Source organism: Anser brachyrhynchus (assembly GCF_964034855.1).
Source record: "Anser brachyrhynchus genome assembly, chromosome: 3".
Classification (NCBI taxonomy): domain Eukaryota; kingdom Metazoa; phylum Chordata; class Aves; order Anseriformes; family Anatidae; genus Anser; species Anser brachyrhynchus.
In genome coordinates this window covers 86,127,300-86,146,196 of record NC_137696.1, presented here as the reverse complement: position 1 = coordinate 86,146,196, position 18,897 = coordinate 86,127,300, and the positions used below count along the sequence as shown (strand labels likewise).

Genomic DNA, 18,897 nt, shown 5'->3' with positions numbered 1-18,897 from the left:
AAACTGATGCTTTGCTGTGCCTGTTAATATTGGGCTAGAACAAGGGTAGCACCATCAAAATTCATTTCTGTTTCTTCCCTACTCAGGTGCCGTGGCAGTGGCAGGGATATAGTTACATCAAAACTTCCCTTCACACTTCACTACTGGCCTGGATTTTGATTTTAGATTTTTTAATTCCCCTATCCTACAACGTTCATCCAATTTTGAATTGGCCTCATTTGGGTCAATTTCTATAATAATGAGCCCCTCTGCTGTCTGCTGTGCTGTCTGATGAGTGCTGTGGGCTAAGTTCGTTATGCTCTGCTCTCTGCAAGGATGCTTTTTTCTCCCTGCCCAGACTATGCCTTATCATTTCTTGCATCTGACTGAATTTCTAAGGCGCATCCTGGTGGCCGTGTGATCACAGAGGTGCTCCAGTGTGGGAACCTGGCTCATGGGAGCACTCTGCTTGGCGCAGCTCATGGTGAATTCCAACTGGATGAGAAAGCAAAGGGATCACTCACCAGCAGGGCAAAAGGTTTGCAAGAGCTATCTGGTGTGCTGCCGTCACCTTGCCCTGATAGGCACAGCCTGTCTCCATCAGAGAGGCATGAAGGCTGTGTCTTGAGTCACCAGTTAGCATCTGTCTTCCAAATACCCTCCTGCTTCTAGTCCAAACCTAGTTAGTGCGCCAACTGTATTCAATACCCAGTAAGTAGCACCAGAGTTTGGCTGTCAGAGATGCTGATTGCAAAAGGCTTCACCTGGTAAAGAATTGCTCAGTTAGTTCACTAGCTGTTTTGAAGTAACAGAGAATGGTGAAAGATCAAATGTGGGGCATAGGCTGCCTCCTCTGGAGTGACAAATTAGAGTCCAAAAGGCAGCACACAGTGTGTTGCGTGATGTTTCCAGCCAGAGTCCTGGGTCTCTCAGCTAACAAGTGGAAGCGTCATGGGCTTTACCGCAGCAGAAGAGAAGGGGTGGAAACTCCAGGAGCTCCCTCAGGACAGCGTTTCTGTTGCCTGTTGAACTTGGGAGACTCAGCTTCCACGTGGAGGGACAGCTCCTAATGCCTCGCTAGGTAGCAATGATGTCTCCTCTTCATCCATGTCATCCGCTGTATTACAGAGATTGGCTACCCAGATGCTCATACAGATGCTGTAGCTCCAGAGCATTTACAAGAGGCAAAGAGTGACTTAACAGCTTCAATTAGCTTCTAGAAAAGATTGCAGTGCTTAAGGTATGCCAAAAAGGCAGTGTGTGACTCCTCTGACAAAGCAATGCTGCTGCTCCTTGTGATGCTTTAGCCTCCTGCAGTGCCAGATGTAGCTAGTGTTTTACTATTTCTTTCTTCAAATAGCAGTGCTCAGGGGGGATAAACTTTACTTAACCTAATTAATTTTAATCACAGCTTTCAAATCTCATACTGTGCAAAGAATTACAAATTGGAATACATTAATAGAACCCATGGTTTATGCTGCAAGCTAATCGGAAAGTGTGCATTTACATTTTCTGCATGAGTTTGCAATTACCATTAAAATAAAATTCAGTTATGTCCTTTTAAATTACTAAAATGTGAAGAACAGATTGAGCTGGTCCCATTTGTTGTAGAAAATGACTTGAAAATGGCCTACATTTCAAAGAATTAAATGATTCTTCCTGAATAAGAGGTTTTAGAAAATGACTTCCAGTTGTCTAGAGTTAAGGTGCTTCCAGGCATTCTGGTTTAAACAATCTTTCTTTTACAATGATGGATTGCTTAATGTTTCCTACCTGCTTCGGTACGGATTCATGGAAGGAACAAGGAGGGTTCTCTCACAAAGTCAGCAACGACTAACAACCTTTAGGTGTAAGCTGGAGAAATAACAACTAAAATGGCCACGTCCAGAACCCAACGCTGAGCACTGAGAAGCAGTTCAGAAAATTTACTTCCCAATGGAGGGGTTTCTCATCTGATAAATGTGGGGAGGAATATACCCAAATCCTACAGTCCAGCAGCTTTGGGGTTTCATTACGAACACAAAACACCCCCAGGTGTACCATAAGTTTGGTAGGGCCAGGTTGAAAATTTTATACATACCCAATGATTTGGAAGCCTGTGTCTCATTTAAAATTGGCAATGGTATACATAGGAAAGGTTAATCCCCTCAGCCAGTGGTGGTGACCTGAGCCCATTCCCCAGCACCTGGCTGTGGGATTTTTGGGCCACTCTTCTGCAAAGCTCACTTTTGTAACTATGTGATTATACAGGAAGGTTAGGTGCCATATTTCTGTGGCCCGTGTCACCTTGAGTCCAAGGGCTTCAATTTTGAGATGCCAGTGACTACAGAAGGAGTCAAAAAAGAAGTGGTCTTGGCCTTGCTCGCCCATGCCAAAACAGCAGATTTTTTTTTTTTTTTTTTTTTTTTTTTTTTACGGGACTGTGATGCCACATCAAAATGATGTGGCTGACTATCTCCTATTCTCAAAAGCACTTTTGAACTTTTAGGAAACCAAGTCCCATTCACGTCAGTGGAAACCCAGGTTTCAAGGAGCCAAGAACCCCCCTGAGCATGCAACTCAGACACCTTATTCATTTGGCTCTTTTGAAAAAAATGTTACTTCAGTGGAAATGACCTCATTTTGAAGAAAAGTTGAATTGCTCCCAAAAGGATCATTGTCTTCAGGAACTGTAGTCTATGTTACAGTGTGACAGGGCCCCAAACAGTTTTTAATATAAAGTTTGACATTGTATTATAATGACAGTGTTCAAGACATTACAGTAGTGTTTGTATTTGTTTTTCAGCACAATCCCCTGCAACTTATTTATTTATTTATTTTAAATTCAAAACCATGCAATGCAAGCGGTGCAAAAATAAAGAGGAAAACCACAGTCTCATAGTACTTTGTACAGACACAGAAACAGCTTACTCCTTTGTATAGCAAAAAGGTCAAAATGCATTGCTTTTGGGAAAACATAAGCAGATGTATATATTATAGATGATAACCTTTAGCTAAGTTGTAAGCCTAGTGCTTATTAAATAATTGATAGTACATCAGAGCTTCATGAAAGCCATGTTTTACATGCTGAGTTTGAATAAAATGCCTTGTGATAATGATTTTTGTAAAACATAATATGAAGTACAAATATTGACTCAGAGACCAGAGGATGAAACATTCCTTTTTTATTAAACAGGTTATTACATCTAAAATTGCACTGAACCTCACTGAAAACTCTGGAAGACGAAAATTAACTATGTTATCACTCTGAAATATCACTTCAAACTTGTATTTGCATCAGAAAGCATGTTGAGGGTTTCTTCTCTTTAAAAATGCAGCTGAAATGCTGCGTGGAGTGCTCATAACCACAGAACGATATAAGTAGCTTTAAAGGAAATGATGAGCTGATTCTTGACTGATGTAAATCACCAGAGCTCTGCTAGAGTATGTGGAAATCTACTCAATGGACAATTTTAATTTTAAATAAGATACAGACTGCGGATCCACCAAAATAAGTCTCCATGCACTTCCTTTAATCTGCAGTGAGAAGAGGAAAATTCACTTCTACACGCCTCTGGTGCCTGTAGGTGAGATCTGTGGGATCACATGCCCGTGTGGCAGAAGGAAATGCACAGACACACCTTGTCTTCCTTTCCGTCACGCTCAGGTAAACTCAGGGAGGTTGCACTGCTGCAGAACAGGCAGAGGGAGCGTGTAGCTACACCCAGAGCTGCCTTGTCCCAGGGCTGTCTGCATCTTTTATGCCAGGTAGGAGGATGAGAGCAGTGCGAATGCCCCTCTCCTGCCTCCAGCTGGGCACTGCCTGCTGCTGGAGCAGAAGCTGGGCTCTGTTTCTGAGTCATTTCAGAGCTGAAGGTAAGAAGCCAGTATGGTTTGAGGCCATGGTGGTAATGAATCCCTAAAGTACACTGGGAATTACCCAGGGCAGTCACTACCTGAGCAGAAGAGCGCTGAACTTGCCCTCCTTTTGTCTGCTAGCAGCTGCAAATACTGTGAGCATCCCGTGGCTGCTTGACTGATTTCAAATGCTGGTTTGGTAACTCATCTGGGATTTTTATGTACTGATATTATTTTTTAATATGGAAAAAAATGAAGTAGAAGTAGCATCCAAGTTTTTTTTTTTTTTTTAAAGGCTAATTTCTGATTCTTCTAGTTTTACTGGTTGCTAACTGCCATAATCCAACTTCTCTGCGGCTGAGCCTGTCCAGCTCTCATCCAGGTCAGCTGTGGTTTTACGTAGGCTCTTTGCAATACCTGGAAACCTCAGCCTCCACCCAAGCTGACATCTTCTTTGCTCTTAAATTATTAACTTTGTCTAATTTCAGGCATGAAACCACTTTGCACCCATTAGAGCAGCTCTGTGCATCGAATAAGACTACGCATGATGCTCCTCACAAATTCATATGAAAATGAGGAAACCACTGCAATTCCCAGTTCTAAGCCATAAAACAGTTTTCAGCACCAACAGCTGATGACTTAACACGGTTTAATTAGCTTCAGAGCATTTCCAGGCCACTGTGTTGAAATGAAATGTGTGCACAACTTAAGGCTCGCTCATTGACAATCAAAGTTTTTAACTTGCCAGGCCTGGGGAGTTTTCTCTGCAGAGCAGAGCTGCTTCTTCAAAAGCAGTGACGTTCCTCTGGAGGCAAGGGAAAAAAAGCCACATTTTTGCATAATCACAGCTTTCAGTAGCACAAAATTCACAGCCTTGTGAGAAATCACAAAACAAAAAGTCTTAGGACGAAGTCCTCACTGCACTGACATGTGAATGCAAGAGAAAATTGCCTTGCTCCAAAAAGTCCATGAGGGCTGTTTGGCACCGTTTTTCTCTTGCCTGGCCTTTATTCAGGTTCTTGTTGCAGTTACCACCTCTGAGCTGCAAACTGCTGCAAAGCTCCTTCTACCCAACCAATATACAAATATACAGGCTTGTGGAAACCTTGAGAACCTGAGTGCTGACAGCAGGTAGAAAAAACAAATAGGTTTTGACGTATTTTGGTCAAAGGTTTGACAATCTCAAACTTGTTAACATAATCTCAACATTTTTGACAATTTACATACTCTTGCTTGCCTGCTTTAAGTTCACAACACAGACAAAATGAAGAAAAAAGAAATGCACATGCCATAAGACCATTGAAGCACGCTGATAGGATCAAAACGATAGCCTAGATATTAAAAATGTCAGCTCTGTATGTGCCAAGCCACTTGGGAACTTGATAGTCCATCTCTTCTTCTAGCCTTCACAGTAAATGTTCTTCTCCTCCATGTGCTGAAAAAGCCTTTTAGTTGTTTAAAACTTAAACTCTCAGGCCTTAGCATTAGCTTAGCTCTTGCTCTCCCTCTGCTGAATAGGAGGAGCATTCTAGCATAACCATTTATATAAGAAGTGATTTTTAACAGTGAAAAATTTAAAAAGAAAAATGTGAAAAAATATATTTTACACAATATCAAAAAATCTAGTCTGCGAGCTCTCAGGTGACACATATGATCCATTCATACCCAGGATGGAGGTTACAGCACGACATGATTTAGCCTCTCCTGGCAGTCTCAGTATTTTTTTTCCATTTTTTTTTGGTGGTTTCTTGCAGGTCCAGCCCTATTCCTACCTGCATAAATGCCCAGTCTTGCCTACTGCAAAGCTGACACAGAAAAATTGCAGAAAAACTGCATGTATTCATTACCACTCTCATGGTGAAAACATACTGCTTTTCTCCACTAGTATGCAAAATAAAGAGCAGAATAACACATTTTTCTATTTCATCTCACTTTAATTTAGAGGAAAATCTGTGCGTATAATGTATTTATTTCTATATCAGTATCTGTGTATGTATAAAAATCGCATATTTAGCAAAATCAGGAAATAAGCTCAATAATTAGTTTAGAACACATCCATGCGCATGCCCAGCCTTGCTATGGAGATGACAAGGAGAGGATGACTACACAAGATCTCCGTACTTGCCTAAATTTCAATAATGAGGGAAATGGAAAAAAAAAAAAAAAAAAGGGCCAGGCACGAAGAAGCCACTGGTCAAAAAAATAAGACCAATCATTTCAAAGGGCATAATTTAGGGTAGTGGTGACCCACGTGTCCCACATGTCCCTCCAGCTGGGCACTGGTGTTGGTGGGCTCCCTGTCTGGGGCTGAGTGAGAGCCCCAGCAGGGTACGGCCTCCCTGAGCTGGGCAGGTTCACAAGTTTCTGCGGGGTGCAGCGAGGTGTCTCCCCCAGAAAGATGACAAATCAGATCTTCAGTAAAACAGCAGTGGTACATGGAGAGCAAATACAGAACGAGATGCCTTTTTTGTGCTGTGATGGCTTTTGGTTTTGCTTTTAGCTGCATTTTCTGGATTGGAAACTCTGCCTTTTTTTTTTTTTTTTTTTTTTTTTTAAAGTTAAAGAGAGTTTGGTTGGTTTCTCAAGCCAAATAGGCTCCAGCTCTCTCAAAATGATGGGACCCCAGGGAGCCGAGAGCAACTGAGCTAAGTCAGGAGACTAGCAGAATTTACTCTTTTGTAGAGCTTTAGAGGTTTTCTCTAGATACCATGTGAAACAGGTATTTATTTTTCCTTCGCTCTTTCAGTGGTGTCACAAGAAAGTAATGTATTTTATTTATAGATTTGCAGTCAGTGCTGGATTTCATAAAAGGAAGATGAACTTGCATTTCCTGTGTTCTAAATAACAGAAAAAAAAAAAAGAACTTGAACTTGTTGAGAAATTCTTTCTTCATATGTGCATTACATGTGGAGACACAGCTTTAGGCACATTCTTCAATAATTGCACAGGATTTAAATGTAACAAAGTGCAATGACTTGTAAGGAGGATCCTGAAGTATATAACATAAATGCACCTCTGACAACTTCTTATTTCAACTAAAATTGATATCATGATTTTCAATGGTTTTACAGATTTTTTTTAGCAAGTAACAATTTTTTTTGGTTTCGAATATTTTGTTCTTGAATTATAAAGCTCCTTCAGGCATTTCCAGAAAGTTGTCTCTTAAGATTGTTTTATTTCGTCAATAGTTATGATTCTGAGCAAGATTAAGCAGAGTCAGTTAGTTTGTAGCAAGCCCCCAAACCACGGTCTTTTATTAAGACCTTCTTATGTAGGAGACATATCTCATGTTAATATGTAATTTCTTCACCCTGCTACGTCTCCAGGAGATATATTCATTCATTCATTGCTATCCCACTTCGGCAACAACAGTCAACCTGGTTTGCAAGTAGCTGATGAACTTCCATTCGTATCTGTCTAATCAACCTAGAAAAGAGCAGCGAAAAAAAAGTGGCCCCAGTCCTTGCTGGCTTAAAGGATCTACTCTCCAGCAAAGCTAGATGTAGGCATCCTGCCCCAGATTGTGCTGCTTACCTGCTCTTTCATCAGGAACAGAATCGCTGGAGCCCACTAGTGAAACTCTTTGATGAACAGGCAGGAGGCTTGAACCTTACCCCCCCCGTTGGGTACTGATCTTTCAGAAGCCCAGCTGCACTCCCTGTCTCTGTTGCCCTGTAACCCTGCTTGTCAGCTTTTTGGAAAGCTATTCAGGCAAGAACCACTCTGCAAGCATTACATATCATTGATAAGAGCAGGTCCGATGACCACATTCATATCTTTTTCCCCTAAAGGGCTCCCATGGGACCAGTCCCCGCCACCCCCCGAGACTGTCCTGCAGCCTCTTGCTGCTGTTTTATCCTTATGAATTGTCGTGAGTTGGGCTCCAGTCACTGGGTTGTCATTACAGACCCGTGCTGGGACTTGTGCGCCTAAATAACCAATGGAAATCCAGTCATTACTGTAAATTTTCTTATTACTGATGCCCTATACATTGCCAAACAAGCTTTTGCCTTCTGGTTGCCACACTGACGTTTTGACGAGATGCTGCTGCCTGCGAGACCAGATGACAGTGCTAATGACCCATGTCCTTGTTCTCTGCTTCCCTCGCTTATGCCTCTTGCTTCTCCACACTCAATTAAGGAAGGGAATTGAGGTTAATATTCCTGTCTCTGAAATTAAATCTATCCTTGCCCCACAGTGCAATTAATGAAAACAATTTGGATACAGAGCCTTTCGTCTCTAGGTCACGGGTTATTTAGTAGGGGTTGGTGATGACTCACGCCATTAATTTGTCTGCTGGGCGGCAAACATCGAGCAAATCGGCGACATTAGCCTAGATTAAAGACGTTCACCTTGCAAAACCACTGCCACAGCTTCGCATCCCCGCTGCTCTTTGAGGTGGAGTTGTGGTGGCTGCAAGACGTCTCGTACCGCAGTTCCTCCTGCAGCCCGCCTGGAGATGCGCTGAGGGCACACGTGGCTTTTGCTGCTCGTGGTACTCCTACTGCCAGCGACAATTAGAAAACACTGCCTCTTGTATCTCAAACCATGAACTGTGTTCAAAATAACAGGGTAAGTTATGCTGTGCACTCTTAAAGTGAAAACTGCAGGTCAGTTTTATGTTGGCTATTTCAAGGCCCAGAACACATTCAGCATCACAAACACAACGGTTGGGTCAAAATGGGTGTATGTATCATCTCTGGTTTTATTCATTGGCAGATGGGGAATTTTAGGGTATTCCCAAATGCTAAGTTCAGACATCTGAGAGTAATCTCTCCCAGATCCATCTGTACAGCCGATAGTGAGGCTGAGGTGCAAGGCAGAGCGTTCTTTGTTCTGCATCATCCACTTCAGGAGCCTAAATCAGGCTCATAATTTGAATTGCTGCCTTGCCAGGAAAGCAAGTGGGAGCTTGTGTCTTGGTGAATACTCCCAGCACCCCTCCATCCAAGGCTCATCTCTTCAAAAAGAGGTCAACATGGGAAGAATAGTCATATAGTGAGTACAGATAGCATCAACCCTCTGTAACCCTGATCCTTGTGGAGCATGCTGCACATCTTCAAGCTTCTTACAGGCGCTGCTGTCCTAGATACACTGCGGCAGGCTTTACAACCCTGTCAAGTACATACAACTCTTGAAATTAAAGAGAAACTTGTAGATTTCTTTTCCTTGTCTTTTCAGAACAAAACAAAAAAGATTCCCCAGAATCATGGATTGTTTTTAATCATGTTGTAAAAATTTGAATTTTGCTGTGCCTGAAAGCAAGCAGAGCCAGCATTAGTGCATTATCATCACTCACACTGTAACGATTAGGTCTGAGCAGATACCAGGGGGCACATTAGTCCAAGTAAACGCCAGACATAGGATCATAAAGGTTCAGGAGAGCTCAAAGTGCTTAGTGTTCATCATCTGATTCTTAAGGGATTTGTACCAATGCCAAGTTCAGAAGTGAACAGCATAGCCTGTGATGCACTGCCATACTGTACAGCAGTATTTTTATGCAACTAACCACAGCGACACTGATGCTACATTCAGCTTCTGGCGTGCCTTGGGATGCAGCCACTTCTCCGAGTGCGCTCGGCTGGGCAGCAGGTCAGACCACGGAGCTGGTAGCAATGAGATTTGAGAGATCAGTTGTGATGATCTTGCAAAAATATTCACCACGTAGAGCGCTGCTGTGGTGGCTTGAGCACAGATGAATAAATGCCTCGCCTGAGCACCTCCGCACTTCAGGCAGATTTCGGAGCTGCTGCATGCTTGTCCATTACGCAGCAGGAGGGAGCACAGCGTAATCACTCAGCACTTCTAAGCACCTCTTAAAACATTCAGCTCATTCAGTCATCCTGAAAAGTAAAAGGCTCTCAGGAGTTGGCAACGCTGGCTGAGGGAAGGCTATGGTGGGTAATTTTATACTACGCTGCCAGCATAGAGATCTCTGCTGTTTTGTTTAACAAGTGATCTACACCTCAGATATATATCTTTATATATATATATAAAGATATATATATATCTTTAATTCTAATATATATTTCTGAGGAGGGTAAGGGTGATAACCAATTGTGAAAAAAACCCACCTGTCTCTTGGTGCAAGAAGCTAATTCAAGGCAAGGAACCTTAAGCAGCAAGTTCCTTATCAGTATAATTATCACTATAAACCATTCATAAGAAACTCTTCCCATTGCAGATACGGCTGCTGTGAAGTTAGTGAGACTTTCCTGCAAACGCAGAGAAATAGGAAATACGGAAGATCACACACTCTCCCTTCTCCTGCATGCGCTGCTACGGATCAAGGACTGTGCTGTCTTGGGGGTCTGCTTTTTGCTGAAGAGCCTTGCAAACAGCAGGCAGCCGTGACGCTGTCTGTAGCCATGGCAGCGACAGGTTCTCAGCCCCTCAAGGTTTGTTGGAAAGTGACCGCCTCCCACCAACCGACTGCCTGTGTCCAACCAACACAGTTGGAAAAACCTAATTTTTAGGAACATCATCCTGCTGCAGGTGTGAGGACAGTACCTCATTTGCTTCCCCGCTCAGTTTCAGACGTCTGGATTAACATGCCCAATTGACTGCAAATTCGTTTTTCTCATTGGCATTCTTTCCCTTTCTTGCAAATTTTTGAGATTTTGGCATTTTGATTGAGACTTTGCAGACTCGCTTCTTGTGAACCTGATATTCTGCTTGCCCCCCAGCAACTTCAGTTGACCAGACCAGAAGTAAGCACTTGGGCAAATGAAGACACAGTGATGCTTAAAACCTTGTAAATATGTAAATGCCTGCTGTTAGACTCTGACTCTCTCTCTTACTGATGGTAATCTGAAAATGACTCACTTCACTGTTACAAAACTAGTTTCCAAATAAATCAAGTACAGACTAAGGTTTTCTAGACTCATTTTCTTTTGCAATTAGATTTTACTGCATTCTTTAGTAACTATCTAGTCTCTATATGTGGGTCTCGCTGGCAGGGACTAAATTTGTGGGAGCTGAAAAGAACATAGAAAGGTGTATTTGGTTATATCTTCTATATCTTCTGTGCTATTCTTCTAGCTCAGAGACTAGGTATCAGGGAAAAAAAAAACACAACACAAATATGAGCTCTTAAACAATTAAAACCCAAATCTGATTCTCACTGTTCATCCTCCTTTGCACCTTTCATGATTTGTCATAAGAGGATTATATTGAGATCAAGTTCTTAGCCTGAGGTTCTGCTCCAGAAGCAGCTAAACAGGCCGAAGACTTTTTCTGCCCCTCCACCTTGCTCAGGTCACTGAGCTGGCAACAAGAAGCTGTTGCTGCTGGTAGTGCTCACAAGAGTACACACCGCTGGCTCCATCCACCGTGAGCAAGGAATGGCCTCTTTGGCTGCGTCTGAGCAGAGCCAGCGAAGGCTGAGGGTTTGCCCAGGTGGTGCAGGCCCTAAAACATGAGAATTGCAACAGTCGAGACTGAAAACTCAGCTTGACCTACAGCACTTTTCTGGGGGATCAACTCAGCTCCCCAGCAGTGTTCGTAAGCCTTTTTACCCTTTCCTTTCAGTCCTGGGAAGTCAGAGCACTCAGGAGGAGAGCAACCATGAAGTAAAACCAGGGCCTCCATCGTGCCACTTCTTGTTTCCCCATGCTGCTCCTTTGTCAGTGCTCTTGGAGCAGGACTCATGCCAGGGCTACAGGTGTATTTCCCTGATCGAGAGGCAAGACACAGTATGCTGGGGATCCTGGCCTATTATTTTTTTTTTTTTTGGTAAGTCTAAACAAAAATCCCAACTCCCTCTTCAGCCATCTTTTGGTACACAGTGCTTTTGATGAGCATGAGCAGACTGTCCCAGTCCTCAAATTTTGCTACAGATTCAGTGTCTCCCAGCATTCACGGACACCTGGAGAAGTTTCTAAACCCCCCTAATAAAAAATTACGAGCCCTCCTCTCCCCACCAAGGCTGCCAACATGCAGCTATTGTGCTTCACTCATTTAAAGCACAGCTGCCGTGATCAAAATGGCTCCTTGCACTGCCTCTGTCTTAGGTCCTATCTGCGCACTGGAGTGACAGAAATATTTTGTGCCTGGCAGCCCCACAGGGCCCAGGCTGAGCTCAGAGGACAAGCTAAATTAGCTTCACCTCCTACCTCCTAAACCATTCTCAGCTATGCTCTAGCCCCGCTGCCGCTGGTGATGTAAGAAACTTTAATAAGAGTCTGATTTGCACGCACCAGGTTTAACTTTTGGGAGGCAGCTGTCCGAGGAGCCCTCCGGCGACTGGCAAAGGCAGAGGCCTCTGGAGCCTTGTGAGAACAAAGACACCCGCAGCATCCCTTCTGCAGCGGTGGCTGGGTGAATACAGACGTCCTCACATCACGGGACAATGCAGTCCCTCCCTTAGGCTGATGTTTGTAACTCTGCCCGTTTTCTGAATGGAATCTGAGTAGTCCTAAAGGCATATGGGGTTGGCACCAGTTATGCTGCAAAAAGGGCTCAGAGCAAACTATACTTGATAGGATTTGTTTTTCCTGGATTTTCTGCTGTAAGCTATAATTGTGACCCATCCTGTGTGCTGAGCCAATATGCTATATGAATGAATGCAAGTCACTCCTTGGTCCTCTGCCTAAATACCTCAGGAGAACAGCCTACACAAGCAGCTGCTCCACTGCCTCTCCCCTTCGACACTGCTGGGAGGAAAAAGAGTGGTTGGCAAAAGGCAAAATCCTTGCATTTCCCCTGGTTTGCATGCCAGTGTTAAGAGATTTGTATTTACACTGGGAACATCAACTGCTTAATAACAGGGAGAGGTCTGAGGGAAAACAGCGCTGAGTCTGGCAGGGGGTGGCACAGCTGGGGCACACTGCATCATGCCCCATCTTCTCCTGGCCCCAGCAAGGAGCTGCACTTACACCCCAAGGAGGCAGGGGCTCCATCCTGCCCATCTGCAGCTCTGCCTCTACCACTGCCTTTTGCTTGATAAGAAGTTAGAAACCTATCCAGCCTTCATGCATCATTCTGCTCCTCTTTCCACCCATTAAAGGCAGCAGTTCCCAAAGCTGCCTTTAGCTAACCACCCTGCAAGCTGGAAAAGGGGTAATGGCAAAGCACGCCTAATGATGTGAACACTAACCTATTTTATCCTTTAAAGTATCGCAAGTTTTTAGCTACTTGATGTAAAGCACGCAGCTACGAATATTTTTTTTTTCATTAATACTTGTTTAGGTTAAAGTGCTGGGACTAGCGGTGATTTTAAAGTATTTTAAGACAGCTTTTTATTACTAATTATAAATTATTTGGTTTAAATTCAGTTTTGCTCTTTCATTAATTATGCTCCCATGACTAGAGTCAGGGTACCCGTGTGAAGTCAAAATATTTGTAGCAAATCTCTCAAAGTGCAGTGGGAAATCTGAACTGTCCCTGCAAGCAGAAAAGGGTCACACAGGCACAGAAGATAATCAATGTATGTTCTTACATGCACAAATGTGTATGTATCTGTCTTTATGGAACTTTGTCCTCACAGGCAGAAAGTGCTGCTCATCTAGTGACATATTTAAAGTAAAAAAAAGGTAACTACAGAAGGCTTACCTGTCTCAGCTCAGCAGATTTTGGAAATAAAAATAGATCTATCAATGTGGATTTGATGCTTGCAATTCTCCATACCTATACACATTAGCAGTATGCATAAATGCACATAAACATATACACGGACTTATTTTTTTAATGATTCTTCTCCTCAACCAGGTCAGCACATGGAAACATATTCTGAGGGGTCAAGTGGGTACCTGTAATGCCCAAGTTGTTCAAAGCAGCTTGGAACAGATCTGAAGCAAGATTTTGTCTTCTTCACAGGCAAGGAGACAGTTAACAGGTTGCATCCATCTGTGGTATGTCAAAAGAAACTCTTAAACAATAAAAGCCATTATGACTAGGATAGAGAAGTCCCAGGGAAAGGAATTCATCCATACTGAACAACAAGAGAAGATCGCGCTCATCTTTTTACAGAGCACCAGTATGAAAGATGTGGCATTCTTAAAATATCTTTATATTCGGTCATGACCAAGACTATTCATCCAACACCCTACTTCAGCACACAGGAAGGGAAGACCTAATAACAGAAGAATTTTCTTTTGGTGGTGGGAACAACTGCATGATGATTATCCCCCACCCAGTGTGGGATTTCATCAGAGATCAAGGATGTCCTGGCAAGTGTTGGGGCACTATTACATGTTTGTGGAAGTCTCTCAGCTTTTATTAACTAGATTCCTGATAATGTAATAAAACCCTCCAGCAGAAAGCCACACTGCTCATTCCTGAATCATATGAAATCATTCACCATTTTATATACAAGTTTTGAATTACAATCTTCAACTTCTCATCAGAAAAAAAACACAAATAAGCCTAAAAAAGCATTTTTGGTAGAACTGCACAGTGTACAGAAGCATACTTTCAATTATACAATATCTTACAGAACACATACTTTAACAAAAAGCAGAGCCTGTTACTTTTTCTGAGAAGGCACTGCCCAGACAAAATTAGATGTTTCACCTCCATTATTAGAGGAATGGCTTTAACTGGACAAAAGAGTACATGAAAAACTTCCTGAACACTCCAGATAGTTTAACAGAAAAATAAAAGTACATTTGTAAACAACTTTCAAACAAGAGCCTTAAGAAAATAATAGAAGTCACTAGAAAATTAAGCTGTTAAACTCTTAGTAGCCCAAACTGCTATGTTCTACACTTTTTTTGATACACAAGTTTTGCCACACAGAACACCTCACTGAAAATTATAGGCAAATAATTAAAGAAAAGGTGCAATTAAGAAAGAGACATCTTGAAAGCCAAAGGTCAAACTCCAAATTCCCTTTGTAAATTGCAAGAACAGCAATATAACCTAAATATTGAATGGAGCCGAGTTCAACAGCGCACTGGTAGCACAGCACTTATTTTACAATCTGAGACCCTTTTTAATGTAAACTCTGAAAACTCATAAACAACTGTTAGAAGTGACATTTGTATTAGGTACCATAAAGCTAGCATTGTGTTCACTTCCATTATTCAGAATTTGCCATAAAATGACTTTTCATATGCAATGCTGATTTATTTTAAACAAATCTGTTTTATGATGAGGCAAACCATAAAAACTGTCCTGGGAAATGATTTTGTGTATGTGATGATTATCAACCAAGCATCTCAAGTCGAGCGTTGGTATTTATGCTGCCCTACTGAATGCTTAAGCATATGTTAAGCAAGCTGCTGAACATGGAGCGTGTCCATTTTGGTAGATGGACAGATGTATGCGAACAGCAATGCTTTGGATAACTTGTGCTATTCCTAATACTACAGTTATTTTCTCCACCAATTACATTTTGCTATAAATATGTGTGCCCTTAAGTTGATCCCAATATCAGTTTCAGCTAACTAATCAAATTATCTGCTAAGGTTTGGGGAATGATAACCCTTCCTTTATTTAAGTAAAAGAGGGAAGCACTTCTTACTCCCAAAGGTTTACCAACAGTAGATTTATTTTCAAGACAGAATGACACCATTCAGTAAACTGTCAGCTACTTTTGTTGTTCACAGATAGGTTTACAAGATGTTTATTATCAGGTAGGCAGGAAGGGGAAGAGAAAAATACTGTGATATTTTTACCGTGAATGTTTTTTCCAAGTTCTGCTAATGGGCTCCTACAAATAATTATTAATTTCAAGTACGCAGAAATCAAAGTTCAGATTACCTCTCATATTTTGAGGGCTCAGCAGCTAAATTATAATTTTCTATTTTGCCTTTGCAAAAGAATGTTAAAACCCTGCCCACAACTGAGTACACCAGGAGCTTATGTAAGGAATAATTTCCTATTATATTTAGAAATGCCTCATTTCTTTACCAGTTAGGAGTTAACTCATAAACCAAATAATCAATCTGCAATGTAAACGAGTAGTTATTTTCTCCCATGTAGAAATGGTAAATAATGAGACTGATAATTACATATTCCGCTTGAATTCATTAAATGCAATTCTTCAGTCACAAAGGCAGCAGGCATTCTGAGATGGACTTCAAAGGAAGTATGTTCAGATGAGTGGAATAACTGAGATTCCTGATGAAGATCGAAGCCATTTCCCTCATTTTCTTAATAGCTTCTGCCATTTCCATACTTAACTCCATTGCATAATTTGATATTTAAAATAAATTCATTTCCCCGAGTCTCTTTCTTCCTACCCAAAACAAAGTTACTTACATTTATAGCAAATACTTTTGAGGAAATAAGTTGTAAAGAAAAAAATATTCCAGTAAGTGGTATGAAGGAAATACTTAAAATCTTGTTTTAATTTGCTTTCTGAGTTTCCTTCTAAGAATGTTTCAGTGACAAAAGCTTTGAAGGTTTAAGACACTTTAGCACGTTTTTGTTTCCCTCTTTTATACAGGGGATAAACTTTGCCCAGTGAATCACATTCATAACTTCTGCCCAGTAACTAGATGGAACTGCATGGCATTCCCCCCAAGAAAGGAAAGAAAATACAGCCTTTTACTTCAAATATTTTATGAATGCAAGGTTACAACAAATATATTAGTCAAAATGCAGGGCTATCAAGCACTGAACCAAGGATGCTGGCATCAGTTTGACTATTATTTTGCATGTGGAAAAAATATACTACGTCTACAGGTAAAAGGCATCACTAATGCATCATGAATTACTCTGGTCAGCCAACATCACCTCTGCAGCTTGGTGCATGTTTATGTCCTGAAAATAATCATCATTATAAATTTGAGATGAGACACTGGAACAAAACCATTCTTAAACAGGAAAGTTTTTGTTTTGCTCTTATCGAGGTAACACCAAAAACTAAAACCAAGATCTTACAATTTTGTAGCCTCTAACATTTGTTAGGCTAGCCTTCACACAAGGAGCATGCATACAGCCACTGTTCTTGCTTTAAATTGAGGGCTGTTGGTTAATTCAAGTCACTATTTTCTCACCTTATCTGATTAACCTGTTGAACTGGATGTCCACCATAGGAAAATGAAAAAAATTAAATGATGTTAAGTGTAGCAGACAAATACAGACCACACCAAGAAGCTTACACTCATGAGTTGTCATAATAAGGGATAATAATAACAATAAAAAAAAAATCAGTCTTTTCTGTGCATATTTTCCATTTGAAAGGTCCCAGGAAATCATGATGTGCCTGGCCGTTTCTGTTGCTGATTTCTGATGACCTCTAATTGTTTTTTGCATTGCTGATAGTAAGTTGAGAGACTCTTATTTTCATCTAAGAGCTTTTTATGTTCTTGTACCAGACGGGACGTGTTTTGCTGGTCTTTTTCATCCTGGTCCAGTTCTGCTATTAGTTCTTGTCTACAGTTAAAAAAAAAAAAGTAATTGTCATTTATAGTCTACTTCTATTTGTGCGTAGATGACTAAATATGCTTCAAATTTTTATTTGATTATCTGTCTGAATTCATGGCTGGTGATATCTTGTGCAATAAAATTAAGTTAACAAAAAATCTTATTCTTTACTGTATTCTGAGGAGAAATTCTCTTCCAAATCAGATCCACATTTAAACCTTAAAACAGCTGTAAACCATAGACTCAATCTCTACATTTTTCCTTTTTATAATAGCTTTCAGATGTAATTCTACAGGTCACAGCAGAGCATCTAAGGATCCACACAGAAATTTATAAATTTTTTAGCTCTAACTTTGCTTAGCTGTATGTATATTCAAAGATTCAGTAGGCAACTTAAAAGGCAAAACAGCAATAACTTAGGTAAGGTTTTAGTGAAGTGCTGTTTTCTATTTGGAGTTGAACGTCTTGAAGGTGTGGAAAGCAGAATCAGGCAGATCATTTTTACAACTGTTATTTGCGCTAATTTTTGCAATAACTGTTCAAAATGCTTTTAGCAACTACTTTTAGAGGAACATTCTCTACAACTGTATCTCTTAATTTCTATCAAGTATATTAATGTTACATAAAACATGAGGTTGCAGTTTTGTTTTTTTCCAGCATACTAATTATTTACAGGCAGAGCATTAAAAAACAAAAACCTAAAACCCCCAAAACCTGGAGTTGCCCAAGCAATTCAGTTAATGTTTCATCATGTAAAGTTCAAAGCTGCAGGAACACTGCTTTGTGCTTTACATACCCTTACAACCCAACTTCTTGCTAGAGCAGAATTTGACTCTTGGAAAAAACACTGCAGTAACTCTGGCAACTTTACACTGAAACACTGTTTTGTACTTTGAGCTGTATATTTTAAAGCAGTGCAAAACAGAATCAGGCAGATTATTTTTGTAACTGTCATTTCACTTAATTTACGCATTAAGAATTCAATATGTTTTTAAGCAACAATTTTAGATGAACAAATGCACTGATAAACTTGCTAAAAATTATCCTACAAAACTGATGTAGCTAAATAGAATGCAGTTTGTTTTACTATTTGTTTATGAGGTGACAAGAAGGCAAGCTGCCAACAATATTTTAGCAACAAAACAGTAGAGGAGAAAGTTCCTCATGATAATTAATTGTTGCCATATGGTTTGTAATTACAGCTAAAGAAAACTTCATTAGTTCAACCTTTATAGAGTAATTACTACCTCAAACAGCATTAAATACATCAATCACAGTACTATTTTTTGTTTCAAACCTAAGGGCAATTCTGTTCTGACTAAGAAAAACCAACTTGGAAACAGAAGCTTATTTTTATATAATTTATTGATCTAGAGGGACTATAGAAACAAAAACACAGTTACGATCTTCATGCTAGTTTCAGCATCACCTCAACGAGGTCTAAAAATTCAAATCATACTTGAAAAAAATTCTTCTCAAGATACTAAGACAAAATGAATAGATGATGTAAGGTCAATCTTAAAGTAGCTTTTTCCACATTCTGTCTGTTATTTCTCAAGTAGAAGAGGTTTAGACACACATTTTTCTCATTGCCTGTTCCACAAACGCTGAGGCCTGCAGTATCTCAGACTCTGGTGGGTAACAAGCTGGTTACTTGGTCTAGAACATGAGTATGTAATGACCTCTCAGAACTGCTCCCCAGCATCAGGAAATAGAAATGAAGGGAAGCAGAACACGACAGAATGCATTGCAAACTGAAGTTCTGAA

General features: G+C 40.8%; 2 protein-coding genes across 5 annotated transcripts in view; one reads left to right on the top strand and one right to left on the bottom strand.

The window, feature by feature from the left end:
- The window catches only part of LOC308193628 (uncharacterized protein), a 40,978-nt gene extending 30,294 nt beyond the window's left edge, over positions 1 to 10,684 (top strand). Inside the window, exon 8 of the mRNA XM_080588523.1 lies at positions 87 to 10,684. The gene's annotated coding sequence lies outside the window, so the exon portion shown is untranslated. The remainder of the gene's footprint in view (positions 1 to 86) is intronic.
- Positions 10,685 to 14,098: 3,414 nt separating this feature from the next.
- MAP3K7 (mitogen-activated protein kinase kinase kinase 7) overlaps positions 14,099 to 18,897 on the bottom strand; it is a 51,284-nt gene continuing 46,485 nt past the window's right edge. For all 4 annotated transcript variants that reach the window (XM_080588519.1, XM_080588520.1, XM_080588521.1 and 1 more), the window contains one exon: positions 14,099 to 17,139. In XM_080588519.1, the coding sequence (XP_080444645.1) occupies positions 16,959 to 17,139 (181 nt within the window). In that variant the 3' untranslated portion in view covers positions 14,099 to 16,958. The remainder of the gene's footprint in view (positions 17,140 to 18,897) is intronic.